Consider the following 22,138-nt stretch of genomic DNA (forward strand, 5'->3'; position numbering starts at 1 on the left):
TTAATTCCAAAAATGCCTTTTAAAATAATCATAAGAGAGAAGCAATGAATTATATTCATATGATAAAATGAATACACTGGTACAAAATTATCTTTGAAAATTGTCAAAAAAGCTACCATTGGCTATTTTAAGGAAGCTTATAAAAATCTGACAATATTGCATCTGTAAAATAGATTTCGATCTTTTATTCAAAACAAACAAATATCCTCTATATCATCTAATAAAATATAATGTAATAAAATGGAAAATATGTGTCCAGAACATCCCTCAAGAATAAGATGTGTGGTACATATTAAGAATATGACAATCCTCTCGTAGAACCGTGATCTTGTGATGTAGAATAGGTTATTTGGTGCTAAGCGACTGCTAAATCGGCTTAAAATATTTAGTTGGCTCATTAGCTTTTTATCTTCTTATTTCGCCCATTTCATCATAAGCAGACGAATGAATCGGTCTTTTTTTCATAATTATTGTAACACTTCTGGTGCAATAATGCTTCACACTGCGTAAGAATAGAATTTTAATTTCTTCACATTTCGTTATAAACACTGCAGAGTAGAATCGTGTAAATAAAATTCCTTCTAGGGAAACAGTAAATTTTTAAATCATATGGTTATAAACAGGTGTACAAGTAAATGACCAGGAAGAAAATTTATCTTTGAAAATATTCATTGAAAATAAGTGTTCTCAGAAACAAATTCGTGAGCGTAAATATTGCTGATGTCAAATCATCATTCATTTCTAATATTTTATTATAGAGGTATATTTAAGACATATAGGTTTATTTACATGATGCCGACTTGCAAGGAATTGATTGCCGTTCCTATAAATGAATAGTGTGGCATGTGTACTGAAGACAATGAAGAACCGATGGTGCTCCTTAATGCTCTATAAATTGAAACAAGAGGGGCAAGATGGCCCTAGATCGCTCACCTTAGCCATCAACTCAGTTAATAAGACAAGCAACCTGACCAAGTTTGGTGACAATTGAGTAAAAAATGTTACCACTATAGTGTAAACAAGGTTTTCAATGTTTTGAGCAGTGTGATCTAGTTTTTGGCACCAGGTGACTCATAATTAAACTTGACCTAGAAATCATCTTAACAAACTTTAAGACCAATATCCAGGATATTTGGATCAATACAGTAGCCACCAGCGTGTTAACAAGATTTTTCTATTTTCAGCTTTTGTGACCTACTTTTTCATCCGAGATGACCCATGTTCAATCTCATCCTAATTTTACAATAGAAAATGGAGGGAAGCATTCACTGGCCTCAAATAAGAAATGTTTGTATATATATATATGTTCAATGCCTTTAAATCTTTCCGACGATTGTTTAAATTAAAATCGCACTATAACCTACTTATTTAGAAATAATACATTAACATCTCAACATAGGTACGCATCATTTATCGTTTAACAGAGTCATTTGTGTCGGAAATCAAGCTATAAATTTTTTTTCAGGTTTATTCAACATTAGCCAACAAGGTCAACTTACCTATAAAAACATTACAAACATATTAATGGCAATTTATAGCCATATCTTCATGTGACAAGCTCTGAGAGCTAAAACAATAACCACTGAACAAAGTAGTCACCGCGGGAAATAAGGCCATAGCAATATTGTTACATAAAAGGAAAGAATTTGAAAGTTTAACCTTGATTAGTTAATTTGTGGAAATTGTATTAATTGACTACTACATATATTTATAAATAGAAATAGCATTTTATAGCTATACTAATAGAAGTGGTTAATGACATCAATTGCATTTCAATCACGTTTTTTATTTGGTTGGAAACTTATTCTATAGCAAGGTATGCTATCGTACAATAATTGTAGCTTTTGCATTACAATATATCAATCATTTTTTTATAAATTACAAAGAACATTTTATCTTTGAGATACAATGTATTTTGTTTGTGAATAATAAAATCTGTCCCTGAATAGGATATTTTCACTCTTTTGATCACTATCAAGAGTAGGTCAGTCAAAATCACACATACTTTGTTTCACATTACTTTTGCTTTTCATTTTTTTTTGTCATTATGCAAAGTTTTAATCAATTTTATTGAAAATACATCTTGCTATGATTCAGTGGGAAAGCATATTGATTTTTCTTCAACAAAGGACATAACTTGAAGAATTTTCTATCCTTTGACATAAGCAAATAGAGAAATAAATTTGTCGCAGAGACCTTCAGGAAATTGCACAATCACAAAATTATTCAAACAAACACAAATTTGAAATCGAAGGAGGTAATGCTTGCTACAGTTTGAGTTACCTACTAGTGAAAATGACATAGGAGAGCGAAAAATTCCAGCGACAAATAGCTAAATAGTAGGGCAAAGTGACCCCAAGTGTTTTTCATCATTAAAATTTATTTCATTATGATTCTGTTTAATAAATGCAAAAATCCGGAAGAAGTTGTTGATCTCTCGGAAAGAATTGATCACAACAAAATTACATGAAAATTACAGACTCGGCTTGATTGAGTCTGTACTATGGAAAACGAATAAGTTGCAACGACCCTACACCCCCTCCCTACGGCTTAAGCGGTATTCAATTTTCAACACAAAGTTAAGGGCATTTTTTCGCTATCTTTGCCTTGAAAAAATTAATGCACTTTCGCCCTGAAAAAAGTCTTTATATTTATACTTAAACCGTTGAATGTGATGTAATCATGATCCGACGTATTGTTAACAGCATTAGAACATAATAACAATAACAGAACGCAATGCATATTATATCGTTATTTGGTTTATACTGGTATTCTATGTGCCGATTAAAACGATAAACATTTCTTCTCCCCGTTCCGCTCAATTTCGAATTATCTTAGCAGTTCATTTTCCTTGATAGTTGTCATCAAGTTTGTTTATATATACACGTGTCCCTGTAGACTAAAGTCCCTGTTAGAGCAATTTGTTATTTATAGCGCAATTCTGATTACTCTATATCTGACATATGTTTGCTGGGATGATGCCGTTGTTTTCTGGGTCTAGATTTGCTGAATTACTTCTGTCTGAATGATGGATCTTGAAATGTAGTTAAATCATATTGTTCATAGGCTGTATAGTATAAATAATTTTGTAGGTTTCATGTTTTAGATTTAATGTTTAATGTAAAACCGATTATTCAGTAATTGTCGATTGCACTCTGCTCTCTTTTGCTGTATCCATACTTTAGCTGCATTGCCTCCAGCTGAGCAAGAATATTTCAAGAAAATCAAACTGAACTTCCATACGAAATATCTTTTAAATCATTATAATTGTACTAATATTTTAAGGAAAGAAAAAAAATCAAGATTCAACGTAATAGTTTTCATGTTGTATGCAATTAATGACTTTTGACATAAGCAACTATACTAAGGGCTTGATTTATTTTTTTGGTGATTTGCGTGGACTGTAAATGCCGTTTTCAATGTGTAAACAAAATATTTGTTCACTGCTGATGTTATTTACTTTTAAATACATTACCGAAATTTTCATGAAAATTAAACATAAATTTCAAGGCATGTTTTATAAGTCATCCCTACTTCAGAATGAATTTGTAAGAATGGGGATTTGTCCAGCATTTTTAACTGTTCATTGTTAAGATAAGGGTTTTTGATGCAAAATAAATGCTAATTTAAATGCCCATTATGCTTTAAAATGATTTATTATTATTTTTTCTCAAAAGTATTTTTATATTCTGTTGTACTTCTTTAATTTCCAAAAAGTTACTTATTTGCCAATTATTTATACACTCCTTGTCCTCTGTTTACTTATTTGGCGATAAGTACTTATAGTATTTAATTGTATGGAAGTCAAACTACTATTTTACATTTTCTATTGACAAAATATTTCACAATTTAGCGCTACTGTTTTAGTAAAAAACCATCCTGAGATGCTATATATCATTATCTAAATGTCATTAATACTCATGTTTGCCCTTCTAAAGAAGTTAACAATAAAATAATAAAATATGCGTTTCTTAGAGGCCATAATGTGCCTGTAAACAGCCGACGGCAAATTTCCTCAGAAAGCATGGAATGTGTACATAAACAATATTTGTAGGTGAAGTAAAGTGCTTTTACTTAATGACTTATTTTGGCACTTTGTAAATGCTTATTTCATTTTGTTTCCCAAAATAAATGTAACTGTAAGAATAATGACCACTTTAGCAGAAGTACAATAATTGTAATGATTCATTTAATTTATCTTAAAAGTACGAAAACATTATAAATATTAGACAATAATTCAATCAGTGAAAGAGATGTTTGTGATCTTAGTAGTGGTGATGTTGTTGTTTTTGTTTAATGGGGCTATTTCGTGCTTAAACAATGGCGTCAAGTGAAACAACGCAGAAAAATCTTGTACCAACAGTTTTGTCTGAGTTGTCTTCCTTGCAGGATATAACAAGATACCAGATTGGTCTCGTGCGCGCTCGTTTTAATGGTGTAATTTGTTACTATCTTATATATTGTAATTATATTCATTAAACGTTGTAATCAGTTTATTTAAATAAAAAGCGGTACGATTTATTAATTTCCAACTGTGCGTTTCATTTTGTCACGCAAAAATATTTAAACAAAATAGTGAACATTATTTTGCAATCATTTTTTTGCCTCATTTGAATAAAAGAATCATTGCTGAGTTTCGTTTATAGTTTATATATAGCCTAAAAAAGTCACTGTTACCGACAGTTTGTAAGTGTACGTGTTAAACTTTAAAGAGATAAGAAAATAGAACATAAGGGGAAATAGATATCTACGTCAGAAATTAAACATTTATACTATACATATATAAAGAAGCGAGTTTTAAACAAATATGTTGAAACTATTGTCTCTTGTCTGTGTTTTGTATTCAGTAAGTGGTAAGTAAGTTTAGCTTATCTTCATACATTTGCAACAAAATTCTGTAAAAATCGATGTGATTTTAAAAAAACTTAACAATGTTACAATTGCAAAAATCTTTTCAACGTATTTATCCCCTAATTAGTGATTGAAAGCTAAGTAAGATGTGCTTTCGTATCATAAAGAAGTCAATTCTCCGCGTTCCTTTATAAGGCACGTTGACCGACTTTACGTAACTATGCGGTTCTATGAAGTACTATGAAAAATAGAAAAATGAACGGAATTCGATACAGTATCGACTTTTGTTCTTCTATGAAAATTAACACACACAATTTTTAAGAAATGCAGCGTTTTCATTGGATGACAAATAAAGCTGGACACTAAATGATAATAATGATTTTCGTGTCCTTTTTTAAGGTGTTACAAATAAATATTTCGGTGATGCCTTTTCATCATCTGTAAACATTTCTTTATTGCCTTACAGTGCCTATAAATTGATACGATTGTATGTCAATATATAAGGGAGACAATTCACACTTTCTTTGTTTTTGATTCCTGACTTATTTATTCCCCTTTGTTTAGAATATACGGGTAATGCAATCAGCATCACGTACATTTTTGGTAAAGCACAATAAAAACAAAATTATTTATCAATTTTATTTCTTTCTTTTTTTCAGACAGGAATTAAACATTATCTTGTTTGTGTTCATGTTATTGTCTATTATTTTTTATTTATTTATGTATATTTTCTTTTCAAACTATATTGTATGCACGGGAATATCCGCCAAAAGTATATGTATCTTGATAACATGTTTATATCTAAATATTAGTAACCAATGTATGTAGATTGCATTTTTCTTCATACATTCTATGTATATTGATTACATGCACAGGAATACATAATTTCAAATGTATGTATGGCATTGTAAGGACTAGTAATAAAGAATGTTAATGCAGAAAATGTATCATTGCTTTTGATTTAAGTCGTGTGCAAAATTTTCTTTGTGATGATTAAATTCCAATGCTTACTAAAACAACGGATCCCAAAGGAATACTCTTCTAAAAATATAAGGTGGAGGAATCGGAAACGTATAAGATGAATGGGAAAAGTAATAAAATATGATTGTGTTTCTTGTCGTTATAAAAGGCAAAAACACAACAATATATTAAGAGCTATATATTATCAAAGTTAACATAAAAGGCGGAAATCACAATACCTAACACGGATCTAAACGAAAAAATCAAATAAGCTGAAGTTATGTTCATTATGTGTATTTAATAATAATTATGTTTTTTTACTTTTATTTTTAGAAAAGATTTTAAGATATACTTAACATAATTGATAAACCTTTTGGCATGTATGACAGGTTGCCATTTTCCGGGGATTCTGTATGTTTAACAATCATGGCTTTATTAATATTTTTTTACTTTTAAGTCTATCGTTAAAATTTCTCGTGTCCGAAAATAAAAAAAATACACTTAACGTAAAAACACATATGCAATGCGTACAATTCAAATTAATTTTATTTAAGCTAGCTGTTCCGTTAAATATTTAACTATGTTCTGTATATGTTTCTGTATATGTATGTGGTTTTCCGTTTAATTTGATAGTTTGTATGTAGCTGTGTTCGTTTACTGTTTAACTATGTACTGTATCTGTTATGCCTGGCTGTTGATATATTTGCTGTTCTATTGTCTTTTCCGTTTTTTGTTGTTCTGAAATGTTGGTGCGTATTCCGTTAGTTCTTTTGTTATTGGTCATTGTTTTCTGTTCTATTTTTCTATTGTGTGTATTGATCCATATCTTTTGTATGTTCCGGAACGTGTCTTGTTTCATGATGTTTCAACTATCAAGTATTTACTTGTTCAAGTTTCTTGGTGTCTGCGAACAGATTCAGTTTTAAGTTTGTGTAATGTCCCGTTAGGTCTCTTGCTGGTACTCTTTTATCCGTCATAAGGACTCCCGAGCACTTGAACAGACAAGTAGTATTTTCCTGTCCTTTCTGTTATGTGTGTTGTTGTCACTTAGGTATTTGTTGTTGTCTGTTCTGTTATCGGTCCTCGTTTCCTGTTCAGTTTTTTTTCTATTGGCTGTTCAGTTAATTTAGTCTTCTCAATCGATGTGTCTTAATTCATTAATTCTCTTTTGTATATTCCGGTTCGTGTTTTGTTTCCTGATTAAGTTTGCGGAATCATCAGTCATTCTTATATTTTTGTGTTCTTTCTTTTTATGTGTCTGTTGTCACATTTTGTATGTTCCGTTAGGCTCTTGCCGTTATATCTCTTTTATCAGTCATTCTTATATTTTTGTGTTCTTTCTTTTTATGTGTCTGTTGTCACATTTTGTATGTTCCGTTAGGCTCTTGCCGTTATATCTCTTTTATCAGTCATTCTTGTTCTTTTTTTATGTGTCTGTTGTCACATTTTGTATGTTCCGTTAGGCTCTTGCCGTTATATCTCCTTTATAAGTCATTCTTATATTTTTTGTGTCCTTTCTTTTTATGTGTCTGTTGTCACATTTTGCATGTTCCGTTAAGGTTTTGTCAGTCATTCTTATATTTTTGTGTTCTTTCTTTTTATGTGTCTGTTGTCACATTTTGTATGTTCCGTTAGGCTCTTGGCGTTATATCTCTTTTATCAGTCATTCTTGTTCTTTTTTTATGTGTCTGTTGTCACATTTTGTATGTTCCGTTAGGCTCTTGCCGTTATATCTCCTTTATAAGTCATTCTTATATTTTTGTGTCCTTTCTTTTTATGTGTCTGTTGTCACATTTTGTATGTTCCGTTAAGGTTTTGTCAGTCATTCTTATACTTTTGTGTTCTTTCTTTTTATGTGTCTGTTGTCACATTTTGTATGTTCCGTTAGGCTCTTGCTGTTTTATCTCTGTCAGTCATTCTTATATTTTGTGTCCTTTCTTTTTATGTGTCTGTTGTCACATTTTGTTTGTTCCGTTAGACTCTTGCTGTTATATCTCTTTTGTCAGTCATTCTTATATTTTGTGTCCTTTCTTTTATGCGTCTGTTGTCACTAAGGTTGTTGTTGCTATTTCGTATGCCGTTAGTTCTTCTTTAATCGGTTCTCATTTCGTTTCCTATTTCGTTTCAGTCTTCTCTTGCCTGTACATCGTTGCAGTCCTTGTGTTTTAATCCATTAAGTGGTCGTTGTTTGTTCCGTTTCGTGTCTTGTCGTCTGTACCATTCATTGTCTTGCAGAATGCTCCGTTGTTGTTATCTGTCGGGTGACGTCCCTTTTTGTATGGCTTCTGCTGTCTGTTCCATTGTGTCTCTTTTTCTCTTTTCCGATAGGTCTTTTTAATTTATCCTGATCCGTTTAGTCTGTATCTGTATGTTTTTAACCTATTAGTCTCTGTTTGTAGGTTAAGTCTCATTAGTTCTATGTTCTTGTTTTGTCAGTCCCGTAGTCATTTCGTTTTTAGTGGAGTAGCGGGGGATCGAACTCACGACCCCTTGATTGGTAGGCAGACAGTGTTACCACTGCACCATAGCGCCCGCTCTGAATGAGATCTGTTTTGAAAGTCCTATATACATTATTACTACAATAGCTAACAAAAAAGGTATTGCAATTAAATTTTAACACCTTTATTTAGGCGGCCAACACATGTGACGTATCGTCAAATAGAATATTACTCGATTTAAGTAACATTTTTATGGATAACTTTGCCGTTACTATAAGATACCCAAGAAATTTAGTGAAGGGTACCCAAAATTCTAAGGTATATCAGATGGTGTGATAATTTTCGTGTAGCGATTTCCTAACACCGAGACTCAATTCGGAAATTTTCAAGAGTTGCTATGGTATCGCAGGCACGCTTACCAATCCCCCTGTTTAAGACATTTAAACAAATAAACTGGTTATTTAGCAAAATGGAATGTTTTTAGTTCCATTAGAAACTTATCATAAAATAAAAAAAAATTTAACACTTCAACATAGATCAAAGCGCTGAAAGCACTGAATACGACGGGTTGGCAAATTTACATTTCTAAACAGTCTTTCGGATGAAACAATAAATCTAGGTCCCATGCATTATTTGTATTATATTGTTGTATCATATGGGTTAAAGGAAACACAAACTACATAAATAATGTTTGTAAATTACAAAAATGAATGGCTACAATCATTTTACAGCAACCACAAAGATCTTCGTTATGGAGCAATTTGAATCTTTTAACTGGTTATCATTCCTTCATAGATGTAAGCACCATACGGTGGAACTTTTTTTAAACATTTAATAGCATGGCACAAAGTTTTATAACATAATTGATGACTCTATCAGACAACAAAATATACAATTTAAAATCTAGCTCATGAAAAGTTATTGTATTATGGGCAAGACCTGAAACTAAAATATATTTAATAATTGCATAAATATTTGAAACAGTTTACCTTTAAATATTCGCTAAAAAACAAGGAGAAGCTCCTGAAATTATGGGTACCTATTTGTATATGTATCTCCAAAATCTTAAATGACTAATATTCTTCTAAAGGGCTCGCCAATATTGGTAACTGGTAGCAAGTATTAATAAATAAATTCAAATACACACACACAGTCAAACACTGTAAATAATAATGATTATTCCTTTTTTACTCTTATATACATGTATAACATAACACATCTGTAACAATACTAGACATGAGCTAGATGTAATCGATAATTTATCAATAACACCTATACCAGGTTGTCAATTCACTAATTACTATGTATCTAAAGGGATCACGGATACCGGCTTTTTTCCGAATAGCATGTGATAACGTTTTACCTGTGACACCGTTTCAAGGGAGACGTCATTCACGTCATAGCGCCACCTGGTATCAAAATATGACTGACTGTATTCGTTTTCGTCCCATTTGTATAAGTAACATTGTGTCTGAAATGCTACTCTCAATAACAATTGGTTGCGGTATAAAAAAAAAAATCCTAATTTTGCGAAAATTTGTTGGGTTTTTTTTTTTATTGTTTTCAAGATAAGAAGTAGGAAAATATCAGTAGGAAGTTGCCATACCAATAGATTCATTACGTAGCTATATATAGTAATTTACACAAAGTCTGTTAAGTGAGAGGCAATGTGCATTTTAGTAATAGCAGACATGCAGTTGAAATAATGATTTTGTTGAAATTATGGAAATGTGCAATGAAGCAATGTCATCTATTCGCACTTGCAACGTTTTGATTCTGTTAAATAAAAAGCAATGTTCAAAGAAGCAGAGTAAACACACAGTTTGAAATATTCACATCAATGAATAAGAATGTTATCAACATACATGGGTTTGCAACATTCAGATTTAAACATTACATCAAGATACATATAATTATGGCGGACATTACCCTCCATAGTTTTGAATGTCACGATTTTCAAGCCGTGTTACAAGACAGGTGAAATAAATGACAGAAAAATAACAATTAATTTTTGTTTATATCATAATATATGCTATAAGCCTAACTGAATCAAAAACAAATTTTATGTTCTATATTAACTGTATATTTAATCTGGCGAAAAGTGGAGTTTATTCTATCATTTTATCAGTTTGAACCGCTAATGCTCTGCCTATGACCCCTATTGCATCTGTGAAGGTTTATAAATTGTTATCTATTCTATGTAGAACAAAGTCACCTATAATTTATTGCATGTAACTGAAAGAAAAATAACTAACCTTTACCATGGTAGACATCTTAAAAAGATTTGTTTATCTTTGTACCTTGACATAACCATTATATGTTTTTAGGGAAAATTTCAAAATCACCAACTGGCTGAATAACATAACAGTGCAGAGAAAGATCGGTCGACACAGATATGCCGTCTAATAATAGTCTGCTTTGGCCGCATGGATAAAATTAGTTGCTTAATAATAGTCTGCTTTGGTCGCATTGATAGAATTAGTTGCCTAACGATAGTCTGCTTTGGTCGCATTGATAGAATTAGTTGCCTAATGATAGTCTGCTTTGGTCGCATTGATAGAATTAGTTGCCTAATGATAGTCTGCTTCGGTCGCATGGATAAAATTAGTTGCCTAATAATAGTCTGCTTTGGTCGCATGGATAGAATTAGTTGCCGCTAGCAGGCTAAGACTTATATTGATGAACAATATAGCATGTATGAGCAGTATAGGGGCCGGTTTGGCCCCAAGACTGCGCATGCGCGGCGACTATTTTGTTTTCTATAATTAGTAACTCATTTGCATAGAAGAAATGACCTTACTACACATGCACGGCGGCCATTTTGTTTTCTATAATTAGTAACTCATTTGCATAGAAGAAATGACCTCACTACACATGCGTGGCGGCCGTGTTGAATAACAGACGCGGCGGCGGCCATTTTGGATTCTTTTTTAAGAATTACATCATTACGTTATAAATAGAAATAATATCTCCCGGAAGTATACGGAGCTGACTCGTATACACGATCTTAGGGCTTGAATCGCGGACATTGAAGGTCAGGTCCTCGGCCCTAGACGGAGAGATAATCACCATTTTATAACTACAGATAATCTTTGTATGAATACGTGCTTAACTACACATATTAATTAATAAAATCATTGTTCGAATCAAGTAGAATTTCTTTAAAAAATGCAAACGGCTTGATTACATTTTTAATTAGTAATAAAAACTGACTAAATATTAATATATTATTTTTAATGTGTTTTTCTATAAACATTCCAAATAAAAGAAAATACATTAGTAATAAGATATAATTGAAAACCGACTGACTACTTGACTCTCTATAATACTATAAATAAGACAATTAATTTATTACTTTAAATTTGTTTCTTTATAAAAATTTTAACATATAACAAAATATATGGAATTTATTTTCAATTTAATTCGATATTATGACTCTGTCAAATAATGTTTCTATATAAAATAATAATAAGGACATTTTATTGTACGCATGCGCAATAGTAATGGACGTTCAAAATTTTGTAACAAAGAAAAATTCGAAAAATTGAGGATATATAAGTGATAAATTTACATAAACTGTGTGAAAATATGCGGATTAAGAGGTTTTATATATGCTTAAAGTATATGAGTGATATGAGGTTTGACTTTTAGAGCTAAATGGGAAGAAAGAGAAAGAAAAGTAAAAGTTCACCACAGAACAATAACAAAGACAAAAGGTTAGCTATGGCGCATAATGTTCCCCCAATCGCACAAAGCCAGCAGATATTGCAACAAAACGGACAATATCAGTCAAATATAAATGGATATAATGGGTATAGTGGATTACAACAGGCAAGTCCAAACTTGTTAATCAAAACCAACAAACAGGGCAACCTATGTTTCAGTATTCACCTGTTAATTTGGGTCACAAACTGGGACGCAGTACATTCCACAGCCACAAACACCGACCTCCTCGGGAACAAGTGTGAGCAGTGATCAATTTTCTTTGCTTATCCAACGTCTTGACCGTATAGAATTAAAACTTGCCCAATTAGACTCTATACAATCTACCGTTAACGGTATTAATGTTCGTCTAAACTGTCTGGATCAAAAAGTTAACGTCTAGAGACAAAAATGTCGGACATTGAGATAAGCCGTAACCATGATGCGAGCTGCATTAATGATATAAGTAAAAAACAAAAAGAGCTCGATTCTTTAATGTCAAAATTCAAAAAGTTAGAAAATGAACAGTGTAAAAAGGGAGCAGGATATGAAGGCAGAATTATTGACCTGAAGGGGAGGAGCATGCCGCGATAATTTGCTCTTTTTTAGCATTGAGAAGAGAAAGGTTGAGAAGGACTCTGATTGTGTGCAGAAGGTTTTGATATTTTATCGAGGAAAAGTTAGGTCATGAAAATGCAACTACAGACGTCAAACTCCACCGTGCACACAGAATAGGAAAGTATAAGCCGACGGGCACTAGGCCTATTGTAGCAAAGTTTGCATATTTCCCTGATAGAGAAAAGGTGCGATTGGACGCTAGAAAATTAAGTAGGCCTTTTTGGCATCAGTCAGCAATTTCCGGTAGAAGTCATGGAACGCCGACGAAAACTAGTTCCGGTCATGCTCGACGCACGGAAGGGCCGGGAAGGAAGCGTATCTCGCAGCAGACAAGCTGTACATTGACGGACATTTTGTACAGGGAAGGGGCGACTTCCGGTTCCGGCTAGGATCGTCACAGAGCAGAGATACGGTGTGTTAGCGTGGAATATTGAAGGACTTTCTCAATTAAAGAAAAATAACACTGACTTTACAAACTTTATTGGTAATTATGACATCATATTTTAAGTGAAACCTGGACTAATAAAACATCGAAAATAGAACTAAATGGGTATAAACTTTTTCACTCTTATAGAAAATTTTCAGAATAAACGAGCCAGACGGAGCAGTGGGGGCATTTTAGCGTATGTAAAAAGGTCGATCATAAAAGGTGTTAAACTAGTCAGAAATGACATTGATTGTATTATGTGGTTGAAACTGGATAAATATTTTTTCCAGGTACAGAAGATATCTATCTATGTTCCATATATGTTGCCCCAGGAAAGTTCACCTGTTCATAATCTATATGATACTGATATATTTAGAAAATTAGAGAATGATATAAATTGCTACGGAAAATAAAGGAATGGTATTATGTGTGCGGAGATACAAACTCGAGAATTGGTTCAAAAATCTGACTGTATAAATTATGATATATTGTTATATGATCATGATTATTTGGCTATGGATACATTTATTCCGCGGACGACGACTGATCGTGGTACAAACCGGTTTGGGGAGCAATTACTTGATCTTTGTAAATCTACCGATATACGCATTGTAACGGACGGTTGGATAGCGACGCGAATCTCGGGAAACCTGCTTTTTATACGTTATAACGGGAATAGTGTAGTGGATTATTTTTGTTAACAAAAGCATGCAATTTTTGAAAATATTTCAGAGTTTCGTGTTCATGATTTGACCGCCCACCTCAAATCACGCCCCGATATTCATTTCGGTGAAAGTAAGGAACCGTGCCAGTCGTAACGAATCCGCGTAAACGCACGATTTATAAATGGAATCCAGAATATAGGACGGAATTTGTAAACGATATTTCGCGAGACATAGAAATGCTTTGCCAAAACTTAAATGAATCCAAGCAAAATAACCAGAATCCAGATGAAATGGTTAATATTTTTTACAACATATTTATCTGAAAGAGGTAATGCGTATTTTGAAACTTGTTGTAAGGCAACTGTTAACGCATGTTTCAACGATATAAAACGAATAAATGGTTCGATGAAAGCTGTAAACAAAAGTATACTGTATATAAAAATGCTGTATTAGAATTTAATGCTAACAAATCTGTAGAAAATAAGAATTATTATATTTTAAAAAAGAAGGATTATAAATATCATTGTAGAAAAGTAAAACGGAACTTTGACAGAAAACAAGCTGCAAAAAGAATGAATTGAGAGACAAAAAGCCAAAAGAATTTTGGAGGAATGTTTTTCGTCAAAGTAAATTCAACCGTGTCTGATGAAAACATAGATTTGGATGATTTTTTATAATCATTTTAAGAACTTAGCATCTGAATTTTCTGTTGCGGAAGATGACGAAATTGAAAATTTTTTACATATTTTTGATGAAAATGCAAATTTTAACTCTACTTTTGAGGAGCTTGATGTACCTTTTACGACTGATGAAATAAGAAAAGCTATCAAAAAAACTAGGAACAAATAAAGCTAGCTCTTTTGACCACATTATGTACGAGTATTTTAAAGAAGGTATAGATATTTTTAGACAAACCTTTAGAAATATTGTTCAATTATATTTTAGATACGGGTTGTTTTCCCAAATCATGGTCACAGGGAGTTGTTATACCTGTTTTTAAAAAAGGTGATTCTAGTGAACCTACTAATTATAGAGGTATAACATTAATCAGCTGTTTTGCAAAATTATTTACTGTTGTTATTAATGAGCGTTTAAAAAAGTGGCTGATATTAATGATATACTCACTGATGCACAATTTGGTTTTAAAATGTAACTATAGCACAGTAGACGCTATATTTCTCCTTCATGCTTTTTATAGAACGACAATTAAAACAAAAAAAAGAAATAATATTGCTGTTTTGTTGATCTTATGAAATGCTTTGATTCTATTTACAGAAATGCCTTATGGGTAAAAATTGATTTAAAATATGGTGTAAACGGACGCTTATTTTGTGTAATCAGGTCTCTGTATGAAGATGTTAAATTATGTGTACGTCATATGGATTCCTTGTCTGATTTTTTCAAATGTGATGTTGGATTATTGCAAGGGAGATAATTTCTCCGATACTTTTCTCATTTTTCGTAAATGATATTGAGTTGTTTTTACAAAAAGATGATAGTTCTTGTTTGACATTAGAGCAACTTTCTATATATATCTACTACTTTTTGCCGACGATGCAGTCATTTTCTCAGAGACGGCGCATGGGCTTCAAACTTCATTACATAATTTAAAAGACTATTGTAGTAAATGGCAATTAAAAGTAAATGTAATAAACGAAGCAGGTTCTTGTATTTAAAAAGGTGGAATGGCCAATTGTAAATGAACATATTTATTACGACGGGGAAGAATTGGAATTTGTTTCAAGTTTTAATTACTTAGGTATTGTGTTATCTAGTGGTGGATCTTTTAAGACAGCAACAAAAACATTAGCTGATAAAGCTCTTAAAGCTATGGGCTCATTATTTAGTATTACAAAATGCATTGAAGTTCCTGTAAAATATTATGTTAAATTTATTCGATCATATTTTGCATCTATATTGAATTATTCTTGTGAAGTATGGGGGTTTTGAAAAAAGCGGAAAATATTGAACGAATACATAGAAAATCATGAAATGATACTCAATGTTAAAATGTCTACTGCTAATTCTGCCATTATATGGTGAATTGGGTAGATATCCATTATATGTAGTTAGACAAGTTAGAATTGTTAAATATTTCCTAAAGTTGTATGTTGAAAAGGATTATAACTGTATTTTATCAAGCAAATGAACACTTTAAGATATGAAGCTGAAAATTGTAACTTTGTGAACTGGGCATCTAAAGTCCGAGATTTACTACAAAACACTGGTTTTCACGAAGTATGGATGTATCCTTCTTTCGGTAAATATTAATATGTTTGTTCCTTTTTTTCGTACTAGAATTATTGACATGTATATAAATAATTGGAGACAAGATATTTGTTCAAAGTCATCTTTTTTTTATTTAAAGAAATTAAAGCCAGATTTTGAAAGGTCCGAATATATAAATAAAATGAAATGTCGTAGTTTTAAGAAATATTTTAGCTAAAATACGTTTATCTTCACATGACCTACATATTGAAACTGGTAGACATAGAAATAAGATAGAAACGATAGAAAATGTACACTGTGCCAATGTAATGATATAGAAGACGAATACCATTTTTATTTTTAATATGTCCAATGCTATGCTTTACTTAGAAATCAGTATATTTCCTAGGTATTATCATAGACACCCGAGTATGCTCAAACTCACACAATTGTTTGAATTCTACAAATGTAAAGGTCTTAAACAAATTGGCTCTGTTTGCAGAAATGCTTTTAAATTAAGAACAAATGAATTAAATTCTTTGTTATGATCTGATGAAATATGTAAGTTGTTTTGCATGTTACTAAATATGATATTTACATTATTACTATGTGCATGTAAAATTTGTTGTATGTAACGATGAACTGTAAATGTTCAAGTTAGATTCAAATAAAATTTCTGTTCTGTTCTGTTCTGTTCTGTTCTGTAAAATAATTTAATAGATATCTGCGTAAAATACATACATACTATGTTGACTCCTCGGCGGTCCGAATCCAAATGACTCAAATCATCAGTGTATTATTTCTAAATGCTCTGATCACGAGTGTAAAGTCGCCACAATGTATGGCGTGTGTTTATTTTAGGGACGGAAACACTAACAATGGCCTATTGAAATGTTTAAAGTTAATCCTTTAAAGTAGCCACTTGGTCTGGCATATGTTTATTTAGGGACGGATATGCGGACAATGCTCCATTCAACTTGTCAAAGTTTATCCGTCTAAAGTAAAAGCGGGTAATTAATTATTTATTGAAGTGTCAGTTTACCACTGGGGCATAATTTTAAACTCATTTTGGAAAAGAAACGTTTTAAAACTGATCATCACGAATGTGCAAAATTATATATAAAAAAACAAACTATTATAACCGAACAAAAATACAACAGAAAAAGCGTTTTTCGTCTTTTGTGCAATCTCATTAAAATCAGATCATCGTTTTTGCTCCGTTACTACGAGCGTAGGGTAGTGAAGCGACAGTTAGGATATGATTTTAATGAGATTGTCTTTTGTGCAACATTTTACGATAAACATTTTGATTTGTTTCGCATCAAATGATAGACCTGACAAAATGCTCCAAAATAAACCCTAAGTTCTCGATTCGATTTTTAGCCGTTCTCGAGTTATGGCCAATTAGCGATTTTTAAACCATTTTTTTAAAGTTAATAAAACCCTTAAATTTATATGCCGTTTGAAAAATCTCTGCCAGTAGATACAGAAAATGTATTATTATATGGATCTATCTTTTACTATTTTTGAGATAGGAGATAGGCGGCGGCGGCGGCGGTGGTGGCGGTTGAGGAGCAAGAGATAAATAGAAGCAGATCCTGTTTCCAGTCATAAATGTTTATGAAATATATGCAGAAAAACATATTCTTTTTTATACATACGTATTAAAACCTGATTGGCTGCTACTTTTGGCAAGCCGTTTTCCATCTATTTATGTTATTAATAGTCACGTGACCAAAATCATTTGTCAAATAATCCTTCTGTCTGATTGGTTACATTCAGTCCGTAAGAAAAGAGAAACTGCTTTTAGATTGGACAATGTCATTTCTAAATTTAGATCAGCGCATGCGTATTATGTATCGCAGTGGTGACTTCAGTCATTTGGTGATTGGACGTTTTGGAGTTAACATCATTAACGCAGTAAGTTGAGTTTATATTTCAAGTACAGTATTTTCAATGAAGAGTGTTTAATAGAAATAGAGCGTTTATGCACTAGTGATTTTTAGTCAGTATTCATAAAGAGCGCCTTAAAACATTTCGTACAATACCAAACATGACCGGGTTATTTTGACTAATAAAGGTGTAAATCCACATTTTACGCTGGAGTGATTTTACTTCATTTCTCGGTTCCTATCCGAGTCAGCAATACAAAAGTATACATTTTCTGAATCTAGTGAGTAATACCTTTCGTTGGATACAGGTATTGATAAGATCGGTCTGTTGGTTGAGGAGAAAAAATGGATTTCACGCATGAGTGACTTGACATCCGATTTGATCGCGTGACTAAAATGTACTCGTCAAGACCTTCAATTTGATACCAAACACGACAATGTTTCGTTCATAAACGAAAAAGTTATACGCGTTTTTCCGCATGAGTGATTTTGTCTGCCATATTCAAACTCTCCTATCTCAGAAATAGTAAAAGATAGATCCATATAATAATACATTTTCTGTATCTACTGGCAGAGATTTTTCAAACGGCATATAAATTTAAGGGTTTTATTAATTTTAAAAAAAATGGTTTAAAAATCGCTAATTGGCCATAACTCGAAAACGGCTAAAAATCGAATCGAGAACTTAGGGTTTATTTTGAAGCATTTTGTCAGGTCTATCATTTGATGCGAAACAAATCAAAATGTTTATCGTAAAATGTTGCACAAAAGACGAAAAACGCTTTTTCTGTTGTATTTTTGTTCGGTTATAATAGTTTGTTTTTTTATATATAATTTGGCACATTCGTGATGATCAGTTTTAAAACGTTTCTTTTCCAAAATGAGTTTAAAATTATGCCCCAGTGGTAAACTGACACTTCAATAAATAATTAATTACCCGCTTTTACTTTAGACGGATAAACTTTGACAGTTGAATGGAGCATTGTCCGCATATCCGTCCCTAAATAAACATATGCCAGACCAAGTGGCTACTTTAAAGGGATTAACTTTAACATTTCAATAGGCCATTGTTAGTGTTTCCGTCCCTAAATAAACACACGCCATACATTGTGGCGACTTTACACTCGTGATCAGAGCATTTAGAAATAATACACTGATGATTTGAGTCATTTGGATTCGGACCGCCGAGGAGTCAACATAGTATGTATGTATTTTACGCAGATATTTATTAAATTATTTTACAGTAAATGTCCTTATTATTATTTTATATGGAAACATTATTTGACAGAGTCATAATATCTAATTAAATTGAAAATAAATTCCATATATTTTGTTATATGTTAAAATTTTTATAAAGAAACAAATTTAAAGTAATAAATTAATTGTCTTATTTATAGTATTATAGAGAGTCAAGTAGTCAGTCGGTTTTCAATTATATCTTATTACTAATGTATTTTCTTTTATTTGGAATGTTTATAGAAAAACACATTAAAAATAATATATTAATATTTAGTCAGTTTTTACGCAGATATTTATTAAATTATTTTACAGTAAATGTCCTTATTATTATTTAATATAGAAACATTATTTGACAGAGTCATAATATCGAATTAAATTGAAAATAAATTTCATATATTTTGTTATATGTTAAGAATTTTATAAAGAAACAAATTTAAAGTAATAAATTAATTGTCTTATTTATAGTATCATAGAGAGTCAATTAGTCAGTCGGTTTTCAATTATATCTTATTACTAATGTATTTTCTTTTATTTGGAATGTTTATAGAAGAACACATTAAAAATAATATATTAATATTTAGTCAGTTTTTATTACTAATTAAAAATGTAATCAAGCCGTTTGCATTTTTTAAAGAAATTCTACTTGATTCGAACAATGATTTTATTAATTAATATGTGTAGTTAAGCACGTATTCATACAAAGATTATCTGTAGTTATAAAATGGTGATTATCTCTCCGTCTAGGGCCGAGGACCTGACCTTCAATGTCCGCGATTCAAGCCCTAAGATCGTGTATACGAGTCAGCTCCGTATACTTCCGGGAGATATTATTTCTATTTATAACGTAATGATGTAATTCTTAAAAAAGAATCCAAAATGGCCGCCGCCGCGTCTGTTATTTAACCCGCGTCTGTTATTCAACACGGCCGCCACGCATGTGTAGTGAGGTCATTTCTTCTATGCAAATGAGTTACTAATTATAGAAAACAAAATGGCCGCCGTGCATGTGTAGTAAGGTCATTTCTTCTATGCAAATGAGTTACTAATTATAGAAAACAAAATAGTCGCCGCGCATGCGCAGTCTTGGGGCCAAACCGGCCCCTATACTACTTGTATGGATGAAAAAAAAATCTATCTCTTTGCAGCTCTACTGGACTGCGATTATGATGGGATAATTCGCAAAAGTGGTGATCATTTTCCCTCCAGTGATGGATGTAACAACTGTTTCTGCACTAACGGGGCCGTAGCATGTACACTAAGATTTTGTCTACCAAAAGGTAATTTCATAATCCGTAGCATTTACACTAAGATTTTGCCTACCATAAGGTATTTCATAATCCGTAGCATGTACGTACACTTAGATTTTGCAAATCATAATCCGTAGCATGTACACTAAGACTTTTTCTACCAAAAGGTAAATCATAATCCGTAGCATTTACACTAAGATTTTGTCTTCCAAAAGGTAAATCATAATCCGTAGCATGTACACTAAGATTTTGCCTACCTGTTAATCATAATCCATAAAACAGTATGTCATAAACTGTGCCATTTACACTAAGATTTAGCCTACAAAAGGTACATAAAAGTTTGTTCCACGACGACGACGGCAATACCGCAACGATCATAATAACTCGACGTTTTCTTCGAAACAGACGAGTTAAAATGATATTCTTTTTGTTAGAATCTGTTTATGGAAAGAAAATGTCATATTTTTTGTCTGTTGTCAAATATTAGTATGAATATAATATTGTTTTGCTTGTTGTTTAAGTAACGTGTACATACGGAAACGCCACATACAATGAAAATGATTCGTTCAAGGCACTGGATGGGTGTAACACGTGCTCCTGTCGAAGAGGTATGGTCGTTTGTACCGAGATGTTTTGTCTACCTTCTACAGATGTCCCTCTGTAAAATAAATAAACCAAAAATAAAGATAACATGAAAGCGTTCACTTTCTTTGGTCTTATTTTCACATCCATGGATGCAATATGGCAAACTATTTCTGATTTTTAGCCATTAAATCAGAGCAATGACTCACTAAATATGAAAGGACATTTCAGCGGACATGTTATAGATTATTTAAATACAGCCCCAATATTTCTAGATCGTACATAATTTTAAGATTCATAAAGCTTCAGAAATGCTATCATATATTTGTTCTCAAAAACATTTTATTTTTTGGTATTCAAAAGGATACTCATTGGCCATATACATGAACTATCTTAAAATTAGTCCTTTTTGACAATTTGAATAATTACTTTGTTTAAATTTTGCTACCTTAACGAGATATTATTGCATGTTCAATGATACTTTCTTCTATTGTTTAAGCTCTAAATCTATTATAAAAGTATCATTAAACATATATTTGACCTTTGTAAAGAATTAAAAAAATATTGATTTCTGAGATACGAAATGCTTTAAGGGTTCATTATCCTAAGAAATCTTTAAAACAGATATTTTCTTTTCTTTTTTATCAGCTTATTGGCAATAATTTCAGGTAATCTTTCTGTAATGCTTCCCGCCAAAAAATTCCAATATCGTGATAAATCGGTCATTTCCGGAACGTTATTATTCACAATCTTCGGTATTGGTTCATAACCTAAATTTAGTACAAAGCGATAAAGGATGATTGATTGTAAATAATCTAATGCCCAAGATTTTGAAAAATTAAAGTTCCGGAAGTAACCGATTTGCTACGATTTTTGCCGATGTTATAATGTTTTAGCGGGAAGCATTACAGCAAGAATACCTTTAGAATTATAAACCCTTATTTAAATTCTTCATTAAGATCAAATTGGTTTGCTTCTGATTTTTACCTTATAACTATAATGGAAGCCTGTGGTCAAAACAGTCCATTTTTAAAAAATACAAATTGTTTGATTTTTTGTTGTTTTTCTATGTATCCATGACTTTTGTACTGCATATCATAAAAAAGTGGAAGAACAATAACTTTAATATATTACATGTAAGAGTGTAATCAGTATTTACGTACCACAGACGTAAAAAACTATACATCAGAACAAAAAGACCTCGTCATAGACAAGTTGGGTGTTAATGTTTTTACAGCGTTTCGTTAGAAATTCTCATTTATCTTCTGCCGCAAATCCGGAACATATAATCTATCACCGAATCGCCTTT

At 31.8% G+C, this 22,138-nt stretch overlaps 1 protein-coding gene across 1 annotated transcript; it reads left to right on the plus strand.

Moving 5' to 3' along the window:
• The first annotated feature begins 4,691 nt into the window (after nucleotides 1–4,691).
• On the plus strand, nucleotides 4,692–20,949 carry LOC132760666 (U-reduvitoxin-Pr11a-like). The gene is made up of 3 exons (XM_060752696.1): nucleotides 4,692–4,853; nucleotides 20,146–20,277; nucleotides 20,769–20,949. Exons 1-3 carry the CDS (start codon nucleotides 4,808–4,810, stop codon nucleotides 20,909–20,911), a joined length of 321 nt encoding a protein of 106 aa, XP_060608679.1. The 5' UTR covers nucleotides 4,692–4,807; the 3' UTR covers nucleotides 20,912–20,949.
• The last annotated feature ends 1,189 nt before the right edge of the window (nucleotides 20,950–22,138 follow it).

This window comes from Ruditapes philippinarum, unplaced genomic scaffold (assembly GCF_026571515.1).
Source record: "Ruditapes philippinarum isolate M1 unplaced genomic scaffold, ASM2657151v2 ctg1481_1_1_1_1, whole genome shotgun sequence".
Lineage (NCBI taxonomy): Eukaryota > Metazoa > Mollusca > Bivalvia > Venerida > Veneridae > Ruditapes > Ruditapes philippinarum.

Excerpts from the sequence above, each read along its gene's own strand:
- LOC132760666 (XM_060752696.1), top strand. The coding sequence starts at position 4,808 with ATGTTGAAACTATTGTCTCTTGTCTGTGTTTTGTATTCAGTAAGTG. Across the intron at positions 4,854-20,145 it reads TGTTTTGTATTCAGTAAGTG|CTCTACTGGACTGCGATTAT; the intron begins GTAAGTAAGTTT and ends ATCTCTTTGCAG. Across the intron at positions 20,278-20,768 it reads AAGATTTTGTCTACCAAAAG|TAACGTGTACATACGGAAAC; the intron begins GTAATTTCATAA and ends TTGTTGTTTAAG.